Genomic DNA, 23,919 nt, shown 5'->3' with positions numbered 1-23,919 from the left:
GATGTTTTTTCATTCCACATCTGAACTCAAGAGTAAATTGAGAAATTTTGTTTGTATTCACCATTACTATTTCAGGTCCAGTCTACTGTATACATAGTTGATTTTTTGTAAAACCTTAATACAACACTTAAGCCCCCTTTCTAAACTTTTTATCTGCTACCTGTGTGTTGCAGAACATACTCTTTGTTTTCTAAAACAGCAAATATATTACCAATCCTTTTAAAAAAAAAAAAGGGGGGGGGGAGGAAAGAAAGGAAAAAACCCAAACAAAACCCCACAATCTTTTTGGGGGTGTACCATATATAGCAGAGTATAAAACAATCTATTAGCAATGTTTTTTAATTTGTTTGCACTTCTTTTAATAAATAGTAGAGAACTGTATTAAAAGTGTAAGAACCTCTTGGAGGTGAATTATTATCTTTATCCATTGACATCTGTTTTTTTTTTTGATAAAATCAAAATTGAGACGCTTAATTACATTTTGTGAAGCCTTGTGTCTATCAAGATCCAAATAAACTTCTTTGGCCATGGAATTTTTCCTTGTCCTTGAATCTGATGATTGCAAAATAGAAATTCAGAATAGCAATAGTAAGGTCACACATATCCATCTTTCATACAAAGACAATCTATATCTGCCTGTATAACACAACTGTTTATATGTGAAATAGTATTTGTCTAGCTTAACTGAATATTGTTGCCAAACATTGTCTTTAAGTCTCTTGGTACTATGTAGTAAGGTTAAGAAGAACTGTAAAATCTAGCTTCACTTCCTATTTGTAATCTTTCTTGCTTTTTCTATAGTAATTATTAGATTTGTTATTGAAATTTATACAAGCTATAAGTTATTATGTGGTAATCTGTTACTTGGCTTAATCAGACTGTTAAAAATATTTTTTAAAGTGCTTCTTTTTGATCTTAATAATAATAAAGTAAGCTATCGTTTTATGAATGTTTTCTTCTACATGCTCGTTTGATTAAATTTTTTTTCCTAGCATGTGCTATTTGATAGACTTAACAAAAAAACCTGAAAATGGGATACATGGACTTCTAAACGGTTGCACATGACAAAGGATGACAAAACCCGTAGATTTTTGTTAAGTTTACTTTGGCAGTCTTATTCCTAGGGCAGTGAACTTCGTGCTTGCTTGCTTATTTACTTATTTGTGGCTGAATCAGTATTTTTAGGGTCTCTTTTGTGTATTTATTTGTTTAAAATCTTGAGTTCTGGCAATCAAAAATAAAGCATTTAGTCTCCAGTGCAGCCGTTTTAAATGCTGCTGCTGAATTTTAACCACTGCATTAGACTGAAACCTACATGCTGTTAACCACTGAGCCAAAATGAAATCGACCACTGCATTGAAATCAGAGTTGGCAGTTGTATACGGACTTGAAGGAGTTGGTAATAGCAGTGCACCCGTGTTTCTTTAATGGGGTTTTTATTCTCTGTTTTCAGTTTTAATGGTAACGTTTTGATTTAAAGACTGTTCCTTAATAATGATGCACATTTTTATTGAAATATTTTCAATGTAACTTAAGAAGAAAATAAAAATAAAGCCATCCGTTAGAAGTGGTTTCCTCAGAAACAAAATGTTCTGTTGCATACTCCCATGATAGTGCAGTGTGCTTGCTTTATTTATAAAGCAATCTTGCGTAAGAAGAGAAGTAAGAGGATTACTTCATGTTTCATGAACCTCTATTCGTGGTTAAGAATTGTAAAATGTATTTATGTTTTATAGAGCAAGTTTTGCTAAGGAGATATTTTCAGCTTCTGAATTTGCATTTTGTAACTTTCTTTTGAATCTGCTTCACCAAGCATATGAAAAATGAGCCTACTTGCATGGTTGACCTCTTAGTCTTTTGAAATTTTTGTTTCTTATTAATAGGACTGGATCCCTCCCAATTCAGAGTCCATCACCATTACCATAAAGATGAGGAGGATGTTGCCTTGGTTGGTGGCCCAGCTCAGCTCACCGATAAGGAGAAATATAGGGATTGTGAAAGATTCAAGTTTTGCTGCCTCAAATGCGGAACAGAAAATATTTATGACAATGTTTTTGATGGCTCGGTTAGTTCTTTTTCTGTTTCATTCCTGTTCATCGGTGAGGGAGAAAAATACTTGTAGAGAGAATGGCTTTTCAGATAAGATTCATATGATGTAGGAGAAGATACCATATTGTTTGAATCCTGCTATTTATAGCTTTGGAACAAAAATTTGCTGATAGGACAGTGCTGAAACATTTTTCCCACTTTTGCATTTCATCATGCAGAACATGTGATATTGTCTGGCTTCATTAATCTGTTTGCCCACAGTTGTGAATGATTGTTGGTATAACTTTTTAAGGAATCCTTATCTTAACACCTTAGTAACTTCCAGTTCTCTATTTAATGAAACTTTCATATGGCAATGGCAGTTTCTTATCCTAAATCATATTAATTGGAACAAAGTGTTTTTGAAACTTGTGTTTATCTTGCTACATCCCACCTCCCTTCTTGACAGTAATGTTTTCCTGTGTTATCTTTCCTTCTGTCTTTGTATATTGAACATAAAAAGTCATAAGGGTACATTCTTGTTGAGAAGTTCTGCCAAAAAATGTATCTCTGACCTTGGATCACAACTTGAAATAGGGCCAAGTATTTAACTCTGCAGCGATGTTATGTATGTATTAGTCATTGGCAAATTAGTGAGCTTCAGAGTAGTGAAAACCTTGAAAATGAAAGCAAATAAATCTTTTATCTAAATTAAAAGTAATTATTTTAAGTTAATTTGGACAAACAGCAGATGTTTTGCATTTTTTTGAATCAAAATAAAGCAGTCTTTGGAAGCAAGCAAGACACAAATCAAGTGATCCTTTGTGAATCCTTGACTTTTGTTCATTACAGCTGTAAATAAGATAGTTAATTGCATGTAGCCTTGACAGCTTGCAGATGGGCTGGCTAACTGGAGAGAAGTGGATGTCAAAGTCCTTAAAAAAACCCAACAAACCAGCAAGAAACAACCCAAAACAAAAAAAAACCACCCCAAAACCCCCCACAAACACCAAACTTCCCCCACCAAACAACAAAACAAGCCCCTAAACCAAACAAAAAAACCCCGCTCTTCCACCTGGAATTTAGTGTTGGGCGGGTGGGGGGAGAGCTAGCCAAGATGACTCACAAAAGCTAAGGCTTACCTTGAAAGTAAGTTTTCTAACAGTTGTGTAACTGTCCAACCTACCAGGTTGTTCTTACTTTAACGAGACTTGTACCAACCTGCTTTCAACTGTTCAGGCATCACTTCCAGGTTCTAAAATTTTAATGTCAGGTGTTCAGAGGTTTTCAAAGTAAGGGGAATGAGATGGTGTAAAACTGTAAGAGCTATTCTGTCCACTTGAAGAAAATAAAAGATGATAATGTCATTCTTGCTTAATGAGGTTTGTCTCTACCACCCCATTGGTAATTTCATAATTGGTAGCTGTAAAGTTGATTTCAGTGTTCTGGTCCGTGGGCTTGAGCAGAGCTTTGATGTTCCTGATAAAAAAACAAACCTGTGCTGTTTGAGGTGAGACAGGGGAGTGTGATTTGTCCATAGATTAAATTTTTTACTCAACATAATTTTGTGAATTATTTATTTTTGTAGCAGGTGAAGAAGCATGTTCTCCAAAAGTCCTTTCATTAAGAAGAGAAGGGGAAAACTTTAGGTCAGAGAAGTCTTTATATGGGTGTGGCCAACTGTGATCTGAAGAAAGAAGTCCTAGATATTAGAGGCCCTTTAAGACTGTTCTTTTTTAAAAATATGTATTATGTCTTAAACTCCTTAGATAACTTCTGCTACCTTCACCTGTTGTAATGATGCCTGCTGTTTTTACACTTATGTTTTCAGGGGCGATTTATTGAACTCAGCTTGCAAAGGTGCAGTAAGACTGAATGTCAAGAGCCTCCTTTCAACTATGTGGTTCAAATGAACAACAAATTACTGTTGGATATTAGACGTTACCTCAGAAAATACTATAATGTAAGTATTCAGAAAATATTCTGCCATATGAAATGAGTTTTTTAAGTGGTGCTGAATTTTTAGTGACTGTTGTGTGGGTTTTTTATTGTACAGTCTTAGGTAATAGCATGCAACATCTAAATCAACTTTATAAAAAAAATCAATTAATGATTTCAAATATTAATTTAGAATGTTTGTCTTCTCAGTTCAATCTCAAGCCAAGGTGGTCAGATGTATTTAAATTTTTGTAACTGTGTGTGTCAGCATTTGTACACATGTAGTTTTCGAGATTTTTAGATGAAAAAGTGCAGAGTTTATTACCTTAATGCTTTTGAGTAAATGTATGAAGCCTATTAAATATGCAGATATCAATTTCTCATGCAACTGAAATTTGATTCTCTTTCTCCAACCCCAGCTGATGTATATTGTATTAGAATGTGAAAAGGAAAACTGAATGTAGCTCTGTAAAAATTCTTTGAAGGACAGTAGGAAGGGAAATACTGTGAATCTTTCTTCATAATGATTGGGAGGGGGAAAAAAGAGGAGAAAGATAGGTAGTTAATTAATTTTATTATTCTCTTTTTTGGGGAGCAGTGCAAGAAATCCAGAGTGCTAATGGTAGTGGTTGGCTTTCTATGGCACTGTGGGGGGGTGGGAGGGAAAAGTGTAATATTTGAATTTCCTATCACTGCACTGTCCAAACTAGTGACTGGTTAGGAAAAAATCTGCCATGACTTTTAAATTCTATCAATACGTTTTGTATCTAGTGTGCTGGAAACATCATATTTTCTGAATTGACAGCTGGCCATTTTGGTCAGATTTTCATAGACTTTGTCATCCTGTTGCCTGCCTGCCTGCCTTTTTTGGTTGTCCAGTGTTGTCTGTTTTCACAGCTTCAGGACAGACATCACTTTTTGAAGGCACTCATAAACTTTGTGTGCTCATAACCTTTGATATGCTCAAAAATGTAAATTGTTTTTTTTTAAATTTGACCTGTAAATGAATGGCTTACCTAATTTGTGGTGTGTTTTCTGAAGTATTACAACATGCTTTTGCAGACAGCAGATGCAATGCTAAGAATTATCTTTATAGTTTATTTATCAATATAATTTAATACTAAGTGTGCATTTTGTGTTATCTTTTTTCTATATTGTTATCGTTACCTTCTTACTTTCTATATTATTATCTTCTGCAATTGTAGGTGTTTCCTAAGCACTTTTCTGGAAATATAATCATTTCTGAATGTATAAATACTTGTTTTTGAAGGTCTTTGCATCAAAAAGAGCACAAAACTTTCTTAGAGTATTTAAATTTTGGCAGTATTTCACAAGGTAGGGATAGATTGTTCCTTTTAGTTGAAGTTAAAGGCAGATGACTTGGGCAGGTGAAGTTACCAAAACGCGCGATCTCATGTTACTTTATTGCAAAGTCCAGATGGCTACAAAATCTATCATTCAACTGAAATCACTATACATATTATATTAAATTATACTATGTGTTATTTCATATGTCAAGGTAACATGTTTACAGACTGCTTTTGTATAAAAGTTGCTTCTGATTAACTTTTTAAAATATAATGGATGTACATTATGATAATACACAGTGCCACATGCTAAGTAATTTCTGGCATATACTGTGCTAGGAAACATGCGTAAGACGTGGAGTAGTAAACGATGAATGAAGGAAGATACATTTAGGGCAGGAAAAATTCTTACTACTGATAAGAACAAAAACTGGTATAATATTTTACTCTGGGTTTTTTGGGGTTTTTTTTACTTTTTTTTTAAGACCAAGCAGTGACCAAACTGTAAAATGATTGAATATTACAATTTGCTTATATTGTATTAAAATCTGTTAAGTGTTTTACTGCATGATATAGAGGATAATGAAGTGTCCTTCAAAAGGAATTTATTTGTCCTTGTAAGTAAAAACTTTATAAACTTGGTTATTTTTTTAGTACTGAGAATTTACTTTTAACTTAGCTGTAATAACAAGGTTTAAAACTACTTTTTGACTATGGAACACATTCAGACTCTGGAAATGTGAGATTATTTTATTGTAAAAGGTAATTTCTAAATTGCACAATAATTTTAATTTTAAACAGGGCTTTCCACGGAGTTGGGCAAGTAAACTTCTGGTCCTGATAGCTCTTAGAAAATCAGATGCTATGAATTTTAGTTTATTCCTTTCGTCAAGTACTAGTGACTGTATAACAGCTGGAGTTGAAATTCATCAAATGGGTGTTTGCACTAATACATATAATCCCGTAAACTATAAAGACACACCCAGAAGTAGTATGGCAAAGAACTGTCTGAACAAAACGTGATGAACCTTTGAGATGCTTATTTAACAGTCTGCTGTTGCAGTGGTTGCATCTGAAAGGCGCAGAAGTACCAGTTTAAAGTAGACAAATATATTGTCTAACTTTGTCACTCCATTAAATTCTGGGGTTTTAATATTTTTTTAGATAGTACTGTTGTTTGTGTATTGGTCAAATGATACATAATACAAAAACATAAAATACGAAAATGAACTTTTTAATCTTTAAAGTAATGAGCTACATTTTGTGATGATAGCCTTATCAGAGCTTTTGGCCTGATCCACAGCTCACTGAAATGCGTAAGCTCACTTTTTTCAGTGAGCTTGGAATTGGATTTTTTTTTAAGCATTTAATATTATTACATGTTGTTTCCTTTAGTCTGTTGAAATGCTTTTATATGTGGCTGTGTAAATTTAGGAGCAGGGGAGGAGTGCTGTAGAATCTAAAAGGGGAAAATCTACTTGCCCTTTTTGGAACATGAAACTGGTAAATACAATGGTGATATACTTCTTCCCATTAAAAAGACACAAATGTAAGTGCGTAGTGTAATTTTGTAAGCCTCCTACAATCCCATTGTTTTTGCAAATTACTTGCCTTTATATAGAATTTTCTGTTTCCACAATAATTTTTTGCCATTAAACATTGTAATGTTTTATATCTGTCTTCCATATCATATCTACCATTGCTCCAGTATTTATGGATTTCTTAATAGCATTAACAAAATCAATCTCAATAATCTTATTCCTGACTGTAAATACAGCTAAAAAATGACTGCAAAGATTTTATTTCTTTTCAGAAATGCATTATTCTATGAGAGATTGATCCTGTTGTGTGCTTGCTTTTTTTTTTTTTTTTTTTTTAATTCTGCTTCAGAAGAGCAAATAGATGAAAAGAGAGAAATGCTAGCTAATCTAAATTGGGAAATGAAGAGGGCTTTTTTAAGCATGAAAATTTCATCATCTTGTCAGCTGGCAGAATGCCTGCTGTGTGGATTCACAAAGGCTAAGAATTACACTTTCATGAAATTTTCCTCACTAACTGCCCTGGTTAATTTGAAAGATAACCCACTGTTCTAATTCATTCCTCAATTGGGCGGTGCAGGTTTTATCTTTGATCTGACAAAGCATTTGTGTTAATCGTTTTGGCCCTCTACTAGACACTCTTGGGATTGTGCTTTTACAATAAATGTGTCTGTGATAGCTCTTTAGTCTATTATACTTACAATAGATCCATAGAACTGGTAATTAATTCTGTACTGCTTTGGAAATGGGGAAGAATAGGTGTAGCTCTGTCAAGTGCTGCTGGGAAGTTTGTTTAGCTAGTTCATTTTTGAAGTGTTACCCTCAGCCATCAATGAAACATCCATGCTGGGGAATGGGTGAAAGCTGAAATCTGCAAGCATAAATGCAAAAACTGACCAACTCTTTTATATAAAGAGGGTGTTATTTAATTTATAGTAAGTGGATCTAATTATTATGATGGAAACTGTTTTGTGTTTCCCACTAGAATATTAAAATAGTCATTTTTGAGCACTTGGTAAATAAATGCAAACTCTTAGATCCCCTTTAAAATGTCCTGTAAAAATCAGTATTCACATTCATAAAATTAATCCCTTATCTTACTCAGCTCTTGAGGTTTTAGTTTTGCCAACTAAAAAGAACTGAATAAAAACTCCCAACATATTGCATATGCCTTTTGAGCAGTATCAAAATACACACTGAACTGGTTGGACTGGGAAGCTCTTGTGTATGAAGCAGCAGGTTTTTAATCTTGTTTTTAAATATATACCTGTTGTATTATTAGTAATATTTTTCTAGGTGAAGACCTGTTTTTATAGAGATGTTCTCTATATGTGGTCTAGTTAATACTGTATGGCATCTTTAGATCTTTTTATGTTTTTCAAAATGCATAAAATGATGCAAACTTTAAAAGAGTTTTAAAAAATATTGAAAAAATCTTGGTCCAACCTGTATTGCACTGGTTTTGTTTTACATTTTTTTTCTACTGGACCACTGTAGCCCACAAGGCAGAAGTGAGTTGGAAGGCTATTGAACTGCTAAATAACTTTATACTGTTCAGCTGTGAAAATTCAGTGTTCAATAGCCCTCAAAATTTCTCATTTCTTACCTGTGGTGGGGTGGTCTACTGCTTGCACATTAGGTTGCAGTATAAAAGCATGTTGGTACTCTTTTCAAGATCTTTGAATCATTATTTTAAATATATATATATGAATATATATATTGCTGTTCTGACTATTGTATATATGTTCTTAGGTTTTGCATTAGTATTTTGCGCATTTAAAAAGGTAAAAGATTTATGAACAAGATAATATTACAAGAGGCAGCCAGTGTTCACACAGGTTTTGGGATTGCATGGCATATTCTCTTAAGAGAACAAAGATGACAGGGCTCATTGTGAACCTGAAATCTCCCACACTTCAATCAAGTGTATTGCCAACAACCCACAGGTGTACACTACATGAATAGGTGAAAATATGATTGTATATGATGGTGATGACTTTTGTGATCATGTTCTCACAACAGTCATATATTGAAAGCTTTTTTGTTTGGTGGGAGGGTAGGGATAAGAAGTTTCTTTGGTGTGAGAGAAAGGTGCTTGGTAGTGGCAATAGTACAATATTTTATTCATTGTTGTGCTAATGGTAGTAGAAGTATATGAGCATGTGATGAAGAGTGGGTAGGGCCAGAAAATAGAAGGAATTGTGACACCAGCTGATGTGGCAGGCACAATTGGGTAGCTAGACTCTGCCATCAAATTAACTCCAGTGATTATTTTGAGTCCTTCCTGTTTGTATGGAAATGGATTTCTGAGTCTTTTCCAAGTTTGAACTTTTATCACTGTCATTTTGGGTTATACATACAGAAACAGAGATGTTTATTTTTAGTACTGAAAGCTTCCAAGTCAAGGCAGAACGGAAAGCAATTGAAGTGAAAGATAAAAGATTAATGTGATTCCATTCACAGTTTACTGGGGACCTGAGAGAGGGAAGGGAGACTGCCACCAGATTATCAAGATTTTTCTCTGCTCCTCTGCAGTAGCATTTTCTGATTCTTCCCTTGATTGAGGTGGGCAGATGGGTTGAAAATGGAATCACATTTTGGTTAACCAGGAGGAAATTAGAAATACCTTGATTATTGAACAGACATGTCGGTATTCTACCATATGAAAATGTTACACATCTCTCTCTGATATAATCTAAGCTTATTGAATAATAAAAGCTAACCCTTTGGTCACCGTGTGTAGTGCATTTTGGGGATGAGTAAGCAGTTATTTGTCACAGCATTCATAGCATCTATTAACTGGAATTGATTCACTATTACTGCAACTTCTCCATGATCTGCCCTGTAAAGGAATTGTTTGTTTTAGACTTACAGCATCAATATAATTTTTAGTGAAGTGTTTCAAAGTAATGATCAATATGTCTTTACGAAGGGTTTAACTCTCTTCATTGGATTTTACTAGCCATGACGGACATGCATCCATCTCACTGATGGTTGAGTGAGGCTGTGTGACGCTCTGCACTCCAAATTTTAGCCACTGAGAATGAGTGAACATAAACAAGGGAGCAGTATCTGCTTGCTGTTGATTCTTCCTAGTGTTTAGTCCACAGTCTGGTACCTTGCCAGAGAAGACTTAATGACACTAGATATCTGTCTCGGCTCTTTTTAGAAAAGGCTCCCCAGGCTGGCCACCGCATGGAGCAGGTTCTAAGAAATGAAGATTGCATCAGTAGAGTCAAACTAACTTTGTAATTTCCTCTGTAGGTAGAATACAGGAATGTAAGGGCTTATTATCACAATAATTTGTCTGCTTAGGCTTATAAATGGCAGTATTGTGAAGATCATGTTACAGGAAGTGTGCCTAGAGGTAAATATGGTCATGGTTATGATTGCCACCAAGTGTGTAATGTTTACCTAGGTGATTGAATCACTCATCTAATAACAAGATGTTGCTGTCTACAGAGGATTACAGAAAGCACTGTCTTTGAAGGTACTCTGTTGGAACTGATCTGTTGCCTCAGTCGAAGCAATGACGAATTTTGGCAACACTTGGCGAGCATGTTTGTGCTGCAGTATAGAGATATGGTTGTAGCTCTGTGTATCTGATCTGGCTTTAAACTGACTACAAAGTCTGTAGCTTTGGTGTACCAATAGCAGTATCTGTTATAAAATTCTGCAGCCAATAATTTAAAATCTCAGGCAAATCTGTGCAGTGTATGGAGAGGTCTGCCACAACTGCATTACTGATAGCACCTGAGCAAGCTACTTTGAGAGACTGAGCAAATGGGCCCTCCTTTGGATACCTTGGATTGACAGAAGCGCTATGGGTGTGGCACAGCTTTATAGGATTGGCTGCTTCTATTTTACTAATAAATTGTGAATCACAAGAGAATTTATGACAAATCACTGGTCTTGGAATGATCAATGCTCATCTTTTTTCTTTTTCAGTAGTTTGAGAGCCTTTTTAAATCTGTTCAGGTTTTTATGTTCAATTTAAATTTTTGATGGCATAGGATCCCACTAGTCTCTAATTAGAGACATTACAAGAAGCAGAAGTCCATGTAAACTAATCAAGGCTTAAAGTAAGTTTTAAACCAACCATTTCTCATGGAATTTTGATACAGTTAATGCCTTATACTATATAACAACTTGGAACAAAAAATTATTAAAACCGGATTAAGTCCATATTATTCCACAGAAACTTTTAATAAAGAACACATAACCAGCTTGCTTGATGACACAAGTCAACAGGGTCTGTTGGTCTTTGAATACTTGATGCTGGTTGGTGTATGCATAACTAGCAATGCTTATACCACATGCAAGCATCCTGCATCCCTCAGGAGAACCAAAGTTAAAATCTGAAGCTGAAGAGACCACATTTTCCCTGGACCCTGGACTTATGGTTCTTATAAGGATAAGTTTGATGTTCATGACCTAAAAATGATGTGGTTACCAAAAATGTTTCCTTAAAAGTCACTAATAATACAGAAATTCATGGTCCAACACTGTTTTTTAGAAAGTGGAAATTAATTGCTTTAAGCCCTTTTTTAAAAAAACCTGAAGCATGATCTGCGGTAATTCGGAATTGAATGGGCATTTCAAAGAATAAAATATGGAATGTTTTGTAATAATTGTAAGAAACCCAAGTTACCTATCATAAATGTTTCTTAGCCTTTATTAGGAACCTGCATTCAGCTTTCAAAGAAAGCTTAAATTGAATTTTATAGTATTTGGGAAACTAAGATATTTTTGATGCAGTTACTTTCTTTTGTAAACGGTTTTCTCTGATGCTGTCTTTCATAGTCCATGTTCCTAAGAAAATGATGGGGGTTGGGAGGCGACAGAGAGCATGTACAAAAAACCCCTCATCTGTGTGTTCCTCACAACGCTTTTCCTTGGCATAGTGGGAATGGGTCTTGCAGGGGTGTTATTTTTTCCTATCCTTAGATGTTAAAATAATTATTTTCGTTTTCTGGTTAAAGCAGTTAAAATTGTCAAAAGATATTTCCAGTAATGTTTAGTCACTGCTCTATTTCTTGGTAAAATACTCTTAGAAAAATTAAATAAGGTGTTCTTCAACAGAAGTGATTCCAGTATTCAAAATCTCATTATATAGAAACTTGGTAGTTAGAAGGTTATTTCAAAAACTTACATTCAACTTAATTTAAACAACTCTTTAGTTCTTGATGTTATTTAGTATTTGGTGCAGCAAGAAAAAATGGATGGATGTGTAAGCATTCAAGGATCGAACAGATCATATGGATAGTTCACACCTTTCAGCTTGGTTCCTGGAAGTTATATATGTGAAAAAACCTTAGAGCAATGAGTCTGGGCAGCACTGTTTAGCTCAACTCCTCTGCCTTTGTGTCTTTGTTCATGCACTTAGGGATTCAGAAGGGAACGCCATAGCTGAATGAGACTTGTAGGGAATTACTAAGTTTTGGTTTACAGTGGCCAAGAGAAGTCTAAGCAGTACCAGTGGTAAGGCAACATATTGTCTATAAGATTTCCTCCATCCTAGGAAATACCAGTGTTAATTCTAGCAGCCTGTGCTGGTTGGAGTTGACTTTTGTTTCTCCTCTTGACTCATGAAACCTGTATTCTACAGGTTTGTCAGTTTTAAGAGTCAGTGAAGTTTTGGATCATCTTGAGATTAGAAAGAGGTGTTCCTTCATTTTAAGTGAGATTGTTCCTGTCTGCAGGAAAAATTGGCAGAATAGCATTACATTAAACTGACCATAAAAAGGATTTGCATTTGCTTCACTGTGTCTTGCTCAGAAGTCAAGGTCTTGTAAGTGCTACACAGTCTGTGTTCTACAGAGTGCCAGTATTTCCTTCAGTGCAATGCAAGTGGATTATTTTTGGGGTTTTATTCCCTTGGCAATAAGAAAGTAATTGCTTTGTATGCCTTCTTTGGGAGATAGCGTGATTTCACTGCAGAACCTTATTCCAACATGTAGTCAGATAGTAAAGCTGTGCTCCAGAACAGGTGTTGGCCCATATATAGTATCCTTTGTAGAGGTTTCTGTAAAGAGTCCTTAAAACTTATCAGTCAGGTTGGCTAGATTTGTCTTTTTATTTCATTATATGGCATCTACTGATGGACTTTACTCTTACTTTTTACTGAATACTAGTTACTCTATTACTTTTATTCGTATCAACTGGGGTTTTGTATTGTCTGGTTTTTTGCAAATTGAGCCTGTTGCATTGGCAACTCTGCCTGTGTTTGAGTCCTATGCGCTCTGTGGTGGCAGTTTTAAAGGCCCTTTCATTGGTAAAGATGAACCTCCCCTCCCTATTTTCATAGCATGCTGAAGGTTATTGTCTCTTCAGTCTGCCCACAGCTGCAGCGTGCTATAAGGATGGGGAGGGGGGGGCAGGGAATAAAAGCTGTGTAGCCTTGCTAAAACTGTTACAGTGGCAAAATGACAGTTTTGTTCACTGTCTTTCATCTGAAGAGTTTCAGCTATCTAAGTATCTTCAGCCTAGGTAGGTTGTGTTAGGCTTTGAATCCCCAAACATATGAGAGAGAAACATTTCTGAGGTTTTCCAAAGGTATACCAGGTTTCTGCATGAAAATTAAGGCTCTGCAGCATTTGACAAGTAGATGTTTTCCTTTTCTCCTGAACAATATCATTATCTTTGTAAGTGGCATCTGCAAAAGAGGCATCAAAAATCCATGACTATCAGTAAAGATCTCCAGATAGAAATGTTTATGCAGTGACTGAACTCATTCCAGCTAAAAATAAAAAATCTCACTTTCAGAATTGTAGCAGATACTCCAAATGTCTTGCATCTTTATCTTCAGCCTCCTATGGAACAGTATAAACAAAAGATTGATGTTTGAAGATCAGTTTGTTTTTTAGACTGGACCAGAAAGCAATACTCCTTTTTGTTTTGTCTTTTTTTCTTTTTGTATTGGCTACAGTTTCAATGTGGAAAGCAAGAAAGTATGAACTCCCAAATGGATTTCTTTAATTAATACACCCACTCACTCAACAACAGTATCATCCCAGAGATTTATTTAACTGGCATTTTTCTTGGTGTTCCTTTTTCCTTTATCACTTGTCACACCCTGTCTTTGAAGATTACAGGCATGCACGCGTTCGAGAGCATTTTTGTAATAATATGCTTTCCTTTCCTAATGAAAATATGCTCAGCGTAGCAGTGTTCTTCCTTTTACCCTCATTTGATGGAAGTTTCTGTATTAATGCCTTCAGTTTGGATTATGTGTATTTTTAATCTCTTTTTAAAGACATTTACATTATCAGCACTTAATTTCTGCACTCTGCCATGAATGTGAGGTATTTAGCATTGTGCATATTTTAAAGTTGGTATGTCTTAATTATTGTTTAAATTTTTAGAAGTTACTGGATTTGGAAGAATTATCTGAAAGGACAAAATAGGAGGTGGAGTCAAGTGGAAGTATATCCTCATCAGCTCTGCAGTCAGCCCCCATTCCTTTGAGTGCAAGGCAACCCAGCTGTGAGGATTGCTGGCCACACTCTCATCAGAGAGAGAAGGAGCAGGGGGGAGAGAGAGAAAATTAGCAAGACAAAATTCCTTTTTATCAATCCTATCTTCACACAAATTCAGACTTCTGAGTTCCCATACGTGCGAGTGTAACTTAATTTCCAAATTGCATGATGAAAGCACATCTGTCCCAAAATTAATACCTCTTGAGAATATCATAATTGTATATACTGAAAATAATTAGTATCTGTAATTTGCAAGTCATAAATGTCTAATTTTTAGCGAAGTTGTTTGTTTCCATTTAAGATAAATTCTCAATTTAATATCCAAAGCAGCATTTGACTATACTACAAAGGGGCCAGAATTGCTTAAAAGGAGAGAACCCCCTCACCTCCCAAAATACAAAGACACAAAATGCCATATGCTGAAATCTGTTGCAGAATATAACATTAGGTTTCTGCAAGAACTTGGTAATTACTATAATAATTTTTATTGGATAATACATATTTTTTTTCTTGTACTGAGGTGATTCATGTTGGATGATCTTGCAATAGAACTAGCAGATACCAAGCTACCCACTGACCATCTATCAAGCACAAAGATTGAATGTAGAATTGGAATTTGGTAGAATTTCCCTTTTTATGTATATGTGTATTATATATGTGTGTGTATGCATATGAATAATGGCATTAAGATTAATACAGCCATTTAGAAATACTAGATTGTTTTGCAGTAGTTCATGCAGTGTTGGTGATGCTTTTTCAGACTATTCTTTAGTATTAGCATGTGGGTTTCGTGCTTGTTTGAAGGAAGCAATTAATCAAATTCCCCCTCCCTCCTACTGCTTTCTACTTCTCTTTTTCTTTCTGTGGTAAGAGATCAGTATTTATACTGCCTTGTTCCTTTAATGTGGCATCTTTTGGGGATCACCTTGTTAGGGTTTTGTTTAAAAAAATATTAACCCTATCAGTGAAGTAGCAATAATGGAGTAAATTGAATTGTGATGCAGTCCTTGAGAGGATTTCCTGGCTGATAAGGTAGTTTTAGGATCAAACACCCCTGCTCCCTCCCCAACCCCTTAAGTGAAAAAGACTGAAATACCTTGTACGGAATGCGTAATTAAAATTCTGTATGATCTGACTTGTCTTTAGAGACTTCCCAACAAGAGTGAGTCAGGCATCTTAAGAACTTAGAATTCACGAAATAAGCCTATATTATCTGCCAAGAAATGGTCAGGGATTATTCCAGAGTTTTATTTTCAACGTTTTTTGCTGAGTCCATTTGTGAAGGGCTTCATGAGGCTAGTGGCAAGATGCCACTCAGTAATCAGGTGTCATTCAGAAAAGAGCTCGAGTAGCAAATACCTATTTGAGGAGCATCTGAGATTGTAGTGAAATAAGGAAAATTATCTGGGAGCGATTACAAGCTTTCATAATGAGAAGTACATTTACTTTGTATATAAATTAAACCGGTGTCTTTCTAGACACAGATCTGTGCATGAGAAGCCAGCATCATAACCAAGGCTTAGTCTCTTATATTGATGGAGTCAGTGTGATTACAGGTCAGTTCTTTTTCCTGTTAAAAAGCATCTAGACAGATCTTTTCCCCTGTCTTTCTCGCCACTCTCATGTTAATTGTAGGTAACTTTAGCTACGGGTTTTTTCCACTTTATCTTCTGGTGGTGAGACACTAAACTGGAGTGGATCAAATGTGATACAGCACTGGGAGGCTGTTAAAAACTGTTTCAATAGGAAAGACCTTCAGAGTCAAAACCAGAGGTAGCATGACATTCATAAAATAAATATGTTAGTGAAAGAAAATGCAAGATGGACCTCTCCCACTGTCTGTGGTAGTTTCTTCAAATTCTTCTAGCAGACTTCATTACCTGTTTTTTAGGAGATTCTAACTATGCCTGAATACTGATATTAACAAAAGAGTTTTTCTTTTTGTATCTCTTAAATGTTTTGGAACTCTTAGGGTACCCTTCAACTTTGGAACTAGTGTGTGGGAGCATTGTCCTGCTTACAGGAGGTGATGGAGTAGAAGTTTGGAATATGTCATTCCTAGTGGTTAGAAACATGATGAACTTTAAAGTGTGCCCCCTGTTTTGCCCCTCACTTGAGGACTGTATGCCAAAAATGGAGGAATAAGAAATGTGCTAGTGTACAAAGCACTGCAAGAATCTAGTCTTGATGTTGTGGAAGCATTAAAGCTAAATATTCATCCTTCTTTAGGCAGTGCCTATATCTCGTATGCCATCATCTAAATTTTGTAAATGCCAGAAGTTAATTTCAGTTGTTGGTATTAATCTTCAATGCTCTCCACCAGTACTCTGAATGAAAATAGATACCACTTGGAATAATCCATATCCTCAGATAAGAAGTATTTAATATAACATCCTTCCTCCCCAGGGAAAATAAAAGTTCTTGCTGTTAGCATCCACTCAGATTTCTGCAATGGAAGCTAAACTAGCCCTGCCTGTGTGTTTCCTTGTTCAGCCTGCAAAGAGGTTGGCATTCAGTACTGATGGAGCAGAGAAACTTTGTGGACATCAAAATATTAAGACTGAAATCATGGCGCAGTAGATTTATTTTCTCCTGATACTAAGCTTTTTCAGCTTCTATTAGAGTTGTCCTTGTAAAAAGTGCACTGGACACAAAAACGTACTGGATGAGGGACAGAATTGTTCCAGCAGCAGGGAACTTTGGGGGAAGGGATGACAATGTTGGTTTGGGACTAATCTGTTCACCTTCAGTGAAGAGATGAGAACCAACAAGAAGTGTCAACTCTTCCACTTACTTGGCAGGGCAGTGAACAAATGAACCTGGGGACTCTGAAAGATGCCTTTTTTATCGCATTGTGCTGCTTTAGTTGAACACTTAATACCTTTACATAAGGAAAGCAGTTAAAACTTGAGTTAATACTACAATTCAAATTAACATTTCCTAGTTTGGGAAAGAGGTGGGGATTGGTATTTTCTTCCCTTCTCTTTCAAGGCTCAGGACAGGAAAAAATAAAAATCCTTCAGGTAGGAGCGTGAATCACTACATTGGAGTTTATTTGATCACAGGAAACTCAGTCCATAGATAACTGTGGCCAGTTGATCTGGAGAGGGAAAAAAGTGCCTGCCTCCAGAGAAGAAGCTATTGGACTATCTTTCAGTGTTTTACTAAAACATTGTTTTCACGTTCATTACTTTGCAGATAGTTCAGATACTTTGCAGATGATCTTAAAGAGACATCTAAATAGTAATCTAATTTATGGGTTTAAAAAAAAAAAAGATTTTTCTCTTCTTCCTTGCCACTGCTTTATTATTTTAAAGTTTTGTCTTTTGGTACTAGAAAAAAAACCTGCTATGAGCTACAGGTTCATAGGAGGAAATAAAAGGCTTTTTCTGACACATTAGATACATGAGTTAGGAAAGAAGCTGCATAAAGGCTCTCTTTGGATTATAGCAGTTAAAAAATGTGTTACACATTTAATGAGCATGTCTGACTTGACTTTTTAGGCAAAAGTCAGTTTCTTCAGAAGAAACCTGTAAAATATTTGTCATTTTGGACAACACAGAGGTAAACAAATGCCTTTATTCCCCATTCTGTGCTGTATTGTTGCTTTCCATCCTGACTGCTCAGTAGAGATCTTCCCTAAGTTTCTGTTTCCAGAGGTGTGTTACTGACAATAGGTGCCATCGCCACATACTTAGGTGTTTTTTTTTTCTGGTGGCAAAATGATGCATACTGAACTGCCTAACGATCTAATCTCAAATATTTAAGCATATCTAAGAGCATATAATTATTATGGCTAATAGTTAAAAAAATTGAATTTTAAGACTTTTTACTGAACCAGAAAATAGTAAGATAACTCTTCCAACTGCACAGAAAGTCAAGAAGTTGCTGGCAAGTAGTTAAATGGGAGAAAAATCTTTCCCTTTTGGCAGAGTACAAGACATCTCCTTCAGCGAAGTTGTGCTTAATAAGATGTTAGCTTTTATAGATGTTTCTTACTGAAGAATTACTTTGTTGCATTGCCTAAAGGAGAATGTAGACACTAGTGTTGTTTCTTTTTAGTTATTTTTTTTAAATACAGCAATCATTTTTTTGAAAAGTAAGTTTGTGCTAAAGCTTTCAGATTATGGAAACTCCAGTGCTGCTTCGGAGAGCTTTGGGGCCATCCTCAGATACTTTATTGCTTGTACATCTTTTGCAAGAGAAAGGCAAGAATGTGCTTTCCATGAATTTAACAGTTAGGCAATTTTCTATAATCCAGTAAATACAAATTGTACCCTGATTATCCATCTATGTCTGTCAAGCAAATTTTAATGGATGAATGAATGAGTCAAATCCTATGCATGGAAATATACAAATATGCAAAATATGAGTCTAATTACAAGGCTGCTAAATTTACACAAGGTCAGGTAAACAAGGCACTTATGTAATGATTATTAATTGTTAATAATGCCTTTGGCAAAATACATTTCTGCTCTGAACACCTAACATTTTTGCCTTTTTAGTTATATGAAACAGCCAAATTGATCAGCTATCAGAAAAAATGAAAGACCTTTTCTCCCATCTTTCTTCTACATCACCTCAATAATTGCTTACTAATTATTTCCGAGTAGTGGGAAGGATACTGTTCTGAGAAATGAAAGTGTGTTCAACAGTTATATGTGAAAGTTCCACAGTAAAAATTAAATAAATTCATTAATAGATAAGTGTTTTCCTCATAAGGTAGTACTAGGAGCATAGAAGCTCCTACAATCTGTTGTCCTATGTGAAGAAGAAAAGACGTTTTTTCTGTTTCATAGTTATGCTTTGGAATTGTTTTTAATTTTTTAAAAGTGCTTAGTCTGTCCTGCCTTAATTCTGTTGCCCTTTGCTTCACCCTCATCCATGTACCTTTTAAACTTTTTTTTTCTCGTCTCTTTTGGTCCACTGTAAAAGTTGGTCATGTGGCTGTAACACAGGAATTTGCAGGAAAGGAGAGAAACAAGGCTGAAAAGGGAAGTACGAGGTTCCAGTGTTAAATGAAATTAAACAAAACACACACATACAAATGGTTTTTTTGCTAGATATTATATGGGGTTGTAAAGTTGTATGAACAAACAGTTCATTTAGATAGTAATGGTGAGGGAGGTTGCAGGTAGAAAAACCTGTCTATAATGCATTTCATAGTTTTGCCTGAAATTTTTCTCTGGCTCTACAAGTACGGTTCTCTCCCATTGCAAACTGTGCAGCAGCCTTAACTAATTTTCAGCAGTGCCACTTGCTTTCTGTAGCACTGCCATGATCATAAAATAACACATTCTGAAGATGAAACAAGTTTAAAACTCCTGTGGAATCAAATACTCGTTTGGTTTAAATACTGAGAAAAACATTTCCTCTTTTATGCTTGTTAGGTCATTGCATCCCAAAAACATAGGCTGGTTAAGTATTAACCTATGAACAAAGGAGTTTTATTTAATGGAGGGATTTACGCAGTGTATTATTAGTCTCTGATATTAGCTGGATGCTTAATAATTCAAGGAACTCCCTGAAAAACAAATTTTTTTAGGAAAACTTTTTGCAGGAGATGTTCCTAGTTTAGTGGGTGATTTTTCTGATAAAACTGGAAATATTTTCATCTGTATGACTGCGAAAGTCTACTGCAGATACAGCTTCTGTATGGCACTTCCTGGCAAGGAGTTCCAAAGGCTATTTGATAGTGTTTAAAATATTTCTATTTTTCACTGCTGTGGTTTTGTCATCTTTTCAGCTTCACTGAAATTCTATTTTGAATTGCAAAGAAAGGTGAACAAAACAAGTTTATAATCTGTATGCCTCCTTGTTGGCATTTCTAGGCTTTCTTTTGTCAACTTCTGTTTTCATTGACTGTCTTTTGTGCTCCTTTTATTTCTCTTTTGCCATGATAGTGGTGGCAAAACTAGGTATCAGCAGGCACTGATGTTCACTGATGTGAACTGTGGTTTTGATGGGTACACAAAGGCTACCTGTTTGTCAAAATCCTTTTCATTTTCCATGTTTCTCAGTATTAAAAGGTAGAATTGGTTAATGTAGATTGTTTTTAGCGCTGCAGATGATCAGATTTATAGTAGCTACTGTATTAAACACCTGTCAACTTCTGTTAATCCTGAGAATTTGTAATAAAGAACCTTCTTCCAACAGTCAAAATTAACCTTTTTTGTGGTGTATATATATTTACTTTTTGTAACACACTTGTGGCCCTTCTTGGGCTTTTTTTTATTTTCAAATGTTAGTAGAAAGTGATATTATTTCACAGTATCTGCTATTATGTTTATAACCACTACAAATTTTATTGTATATACTTTTTAAAAAAATTTATAGAGCTGATTTTGTTGCTGTTCATGCATTGGTTTCTTCTGTCTGGTTTTAGTGTTCTGCCCAGGACTATAGACAGCATATCAAGCAAGGCCTCTCTGCTGCCTTTATAAACAGAAATGATTACTTCTAGTCCTTTGTTCAGTTTTTTCTCTGCTTTCTTCTCATTCACTTTTCCTTTTGATTAGTGTATTATTTTAGCATAATTTTTGCCTTTCAGCGTCCGTCTCTCACTGTGAGCTAACGCTTATCATTCTCACATCTCTCCCTCCCTCCCTAATATGGCCAGTATTATCTGTGCTGGATGTTATACTTATGCTCTTTTATAACTTTGTATTTATCTGTTGCATTTCTGAATCTTTCCTATTTTCCACTCTTGTAAGAACTTCTTCCAATTTATATGTAACTGTCACCTAAACAGTTTCTACTGTTGATTGGTTTGGCTCTGAACTGAAAGCCTGGGTGGTAAACAGCCTTACAAGCTTAGCAGAGGCTAAACTTTTCCATCTTCCAACATGGGGAGTTCTCAGTTCTGATATGAATTACTTTTTTTTCCTATGTCAGTGTTGAAGTAAGTCAGGATTCTTGCTAGCAAATTGAGTTTGTTTGGGTCAAGCTGACCTCCATCTGAGATCTCAGAAGTTTTGTCGTTTTGGATTTTTGCAAGCAGTTGTCTCTCATAATGTGAAAATGGTACCAGTAGGTAGAGTATTTAGCTTAGTTTTGTTACTTTCTGTAGATTATTTAAATGATCACTCTTTGCACTGTTTAAAAAGTACCTGTGAATGGTCACATATCCCAAAGACAGTTTGGTAATTTGGAATTATTCTTTATTTTACAACTGTGGTATTTCAAACAAAAGAAAATATGGCTACATAATTTGATCACTTGAACCAGGCTTGGGGCAATTTCTGCTACTGGTTGGATTTTGGAGTTTGAGTGGATTTTTTTAAATTTTTTTTAATAATTTCAGGAAAGTAAAGGTATATAATGCATTGTTACTGATATATTTTTATTTTCTTTTATTCCCTTTCAACTTTTATGCATATTGATAAGTTCAGTCTGTTTTGCAAACACTTACTAATGCTATAATACGTTTTCCCATATCTCCCTTCTCAAATTTTTACCGTTATTGATTGAAGATGCAATTGAGAAATGTGTTTAGAACCCTGCTTTCTGTGGTAATCATAGAAGTCAGTGGGAAGACAAGAAAATTGTATTGAAAGAAATTGTGTGCGTGTGTTTTGTGTTTCAGCATAGATTATCTCTGCCAAAATAATAGCTGTCATTTTGTTCTTGTTATATTAGTGGCCTGTAGCTTACTACTACCCCTTTTGCCTTGCTTTTGTCCATTCGTCTATTTGTGAGCAGAAAAAGAATTTTGTGAAGGTCCATAATTTGGGGGCTTTATTATGCTAATAAAATCAATATTTTGTTATCTATTTAAATTAAATATTCCAAGATGGTGACCCCATTCTACCCTAGTATCAAAACTGCAGACCTTAACATTCAGTGACTTTGAAACTTGAGTTCTGTTTAGAATTTCATGTCATGCCTGTCACAGGAGAAAAAGATGGAAAATGTATACGCTGAGCCTATAGGACTTCCTGCAGTGCTTATTAATCCTTTATGGATCATTTGAAATGTTTCTAGTTTATTTAAGCTTTGCTGCTTGTATCAGATTGTTCCTGCAAAAAAAGGAAAAAGTGATCATGCTTTGAATTTTTAAAAATGATCTCACTTTCAAGCAAAAGCATTTTTATGCTCCATTAGAGTTGAATTTGCCAAACTCTTACATCGCATTAACACAAGCTTTACTGGATAGATAAACGTGTTGTTCAAAAACTGACTAGAACTTTACCAAACTCCATATTAAGATTTTGTCATCTTGCAGGTTTTGTCTTGAATATTTTCTTCATGCAAATAGAGAGGATAGACAAAATTACCTCATTAAGAAACTGTGCAGCACAGTTCTAATCTTTTAATACAGGATAGAAAATAGGAAAATCAAATTTAATAGTTCAGTATAGGGCTGGAGAGTCTGGTAAAACTCCAAGTGTGCCATCTTTCTTTTGTGAAGAAGCATTCAAAGTTTATATACATAATTTGGGCTCTGCTTTTTGTGTTCTGCTGCTGTTCTTAAAATAGTTGATAGAGTTGTAGAATTAATACATTATAATTTTTAGCTTCTAAAATTAAAAACCAAACCAAAATCTCTGGATCTACAGGCAGGAGATGAAAACTTTGGGTAAACTTATCTTGGTGGCAAATAGTCTCCAAATGGAATCCGCTAGCACAGGGTGAGCTTGCCCTTGAATTCACTGCACTTCACAGGAACAGAGGCCAGCAGATCCCTTCACAGGAATGGCCTGAAGGTGAAATAGCCACATTTTCTATCTTCTGGGATCCTCTCCTTTCAAAATATATTTTTCTTTGTTTAATTACTGATTATATTTATGGGTGGTTGTGGTGGTGGTGTAGTACTTTCAGAGAACTTTTTAATTGTTGAGTTCGCTGGTTAGACCAAGTACTTTATAATAATGTAGATAATATAACTTATAGTTTTACTATTTCTGTAATATTTTAATATTCTGTCTGCCCAGAATGATGTTTTTCAGGCATGGGTTATATGAAGTTTCCATCTTAAAAGTAACTTCACTGTGAGTAACTTCACAGCAAAATGGAAAATTGTTTGTTGTTAGTCTCCAAAAAGTCTCTTGTAAGAAGTCATATTCATTACTAGAATCTTAGCTTATTTCTTGAGTGTGTGTTATTTCATGTGTTTTATAATCTAGGAGAATAGATTAATATCAATATGATGTGAAAACACCCTTTATATGTTTATATGGTTTTACAAAATGCTTATTACCATAGTAGCTGAGGAGACCTATTACGTTAGTATATTTCTGTAAATGTTTCTGAAACATAAATAAAGTATTCTGCACACATTACACCAGAAAATTTAAGTCTCTGATTTTTTGAGGAGCCGCAGACTTCTTGAGTGCCCATACCAGTATATTATCTGTGTGTGTGATCATTATTCCTTTAAAAAAGAAAACCTCAAAACCAGAGGAAAAACAGGAAGTAAAACGATGTAGAGTATCAGCTTAAACTTTCAGGCGCTTGGTTTTTATAGGGATATGTCATATGACTTGAATTTCAGTCAAACAAAATTAAAAAGGAAATTTTCATTTATATATATGTGTGTGTGTCATGTATATACATATATATATACACACCACATATGAAATCTGGGATTCAATTGGAATTATTTTTTCCTGAAAATATAGACTAAATAAC

General features: G+C 35.1%; 1 protein-coding gene across 2 annotated transcripts in view; it reads left to right on the top strand.

Moving 5' to 3' along the window:
- POLA1 (DNA polymerase alpha 1, catalytic subunit) overlaps positions 1 to 23,919 on the top strand; it is a 204,209-nt gene that overhangs the window by 90,460 nt on the left and 89,830 nt on the right. For both annotated transcript variants that reach the window (XM_055701958.1, XM_055701957.1), the window contains exons 33-34: positions 1,884 to 2,065; positions 3,860 to 3,991. In XM_055701958.1, coding sequence (XP_055557933.1) covers positions 1,884 to 2,065; positions 3,860 to 3,991 — 314 coding nt within the window. The remainder of the gene's footprint in view (positions 1 to 1,883; positions 2,066 to 3,859; positions 3,992 to 23,919) is intronic.

The sequence above is a fragment of the Falco cherrug genome, chromosome 2 (assembly GCF_023634085.1).
Source record: "Falco cherrug isolate bFalChe1 chromosome 2, bFalChe1.pri, whole genome shotgun sequence".
Lineage (NCBI taxonomy): Eukaryota > Metazoa > Chordata > Aves > Falconiformes > Falconidae > Falco > Falco cherrug.
The sequence above is the reverse complement of the archived record's forward strand: the minus strand, read 5'-3'. Positions and strand labels throughout refer to the sequence as shown.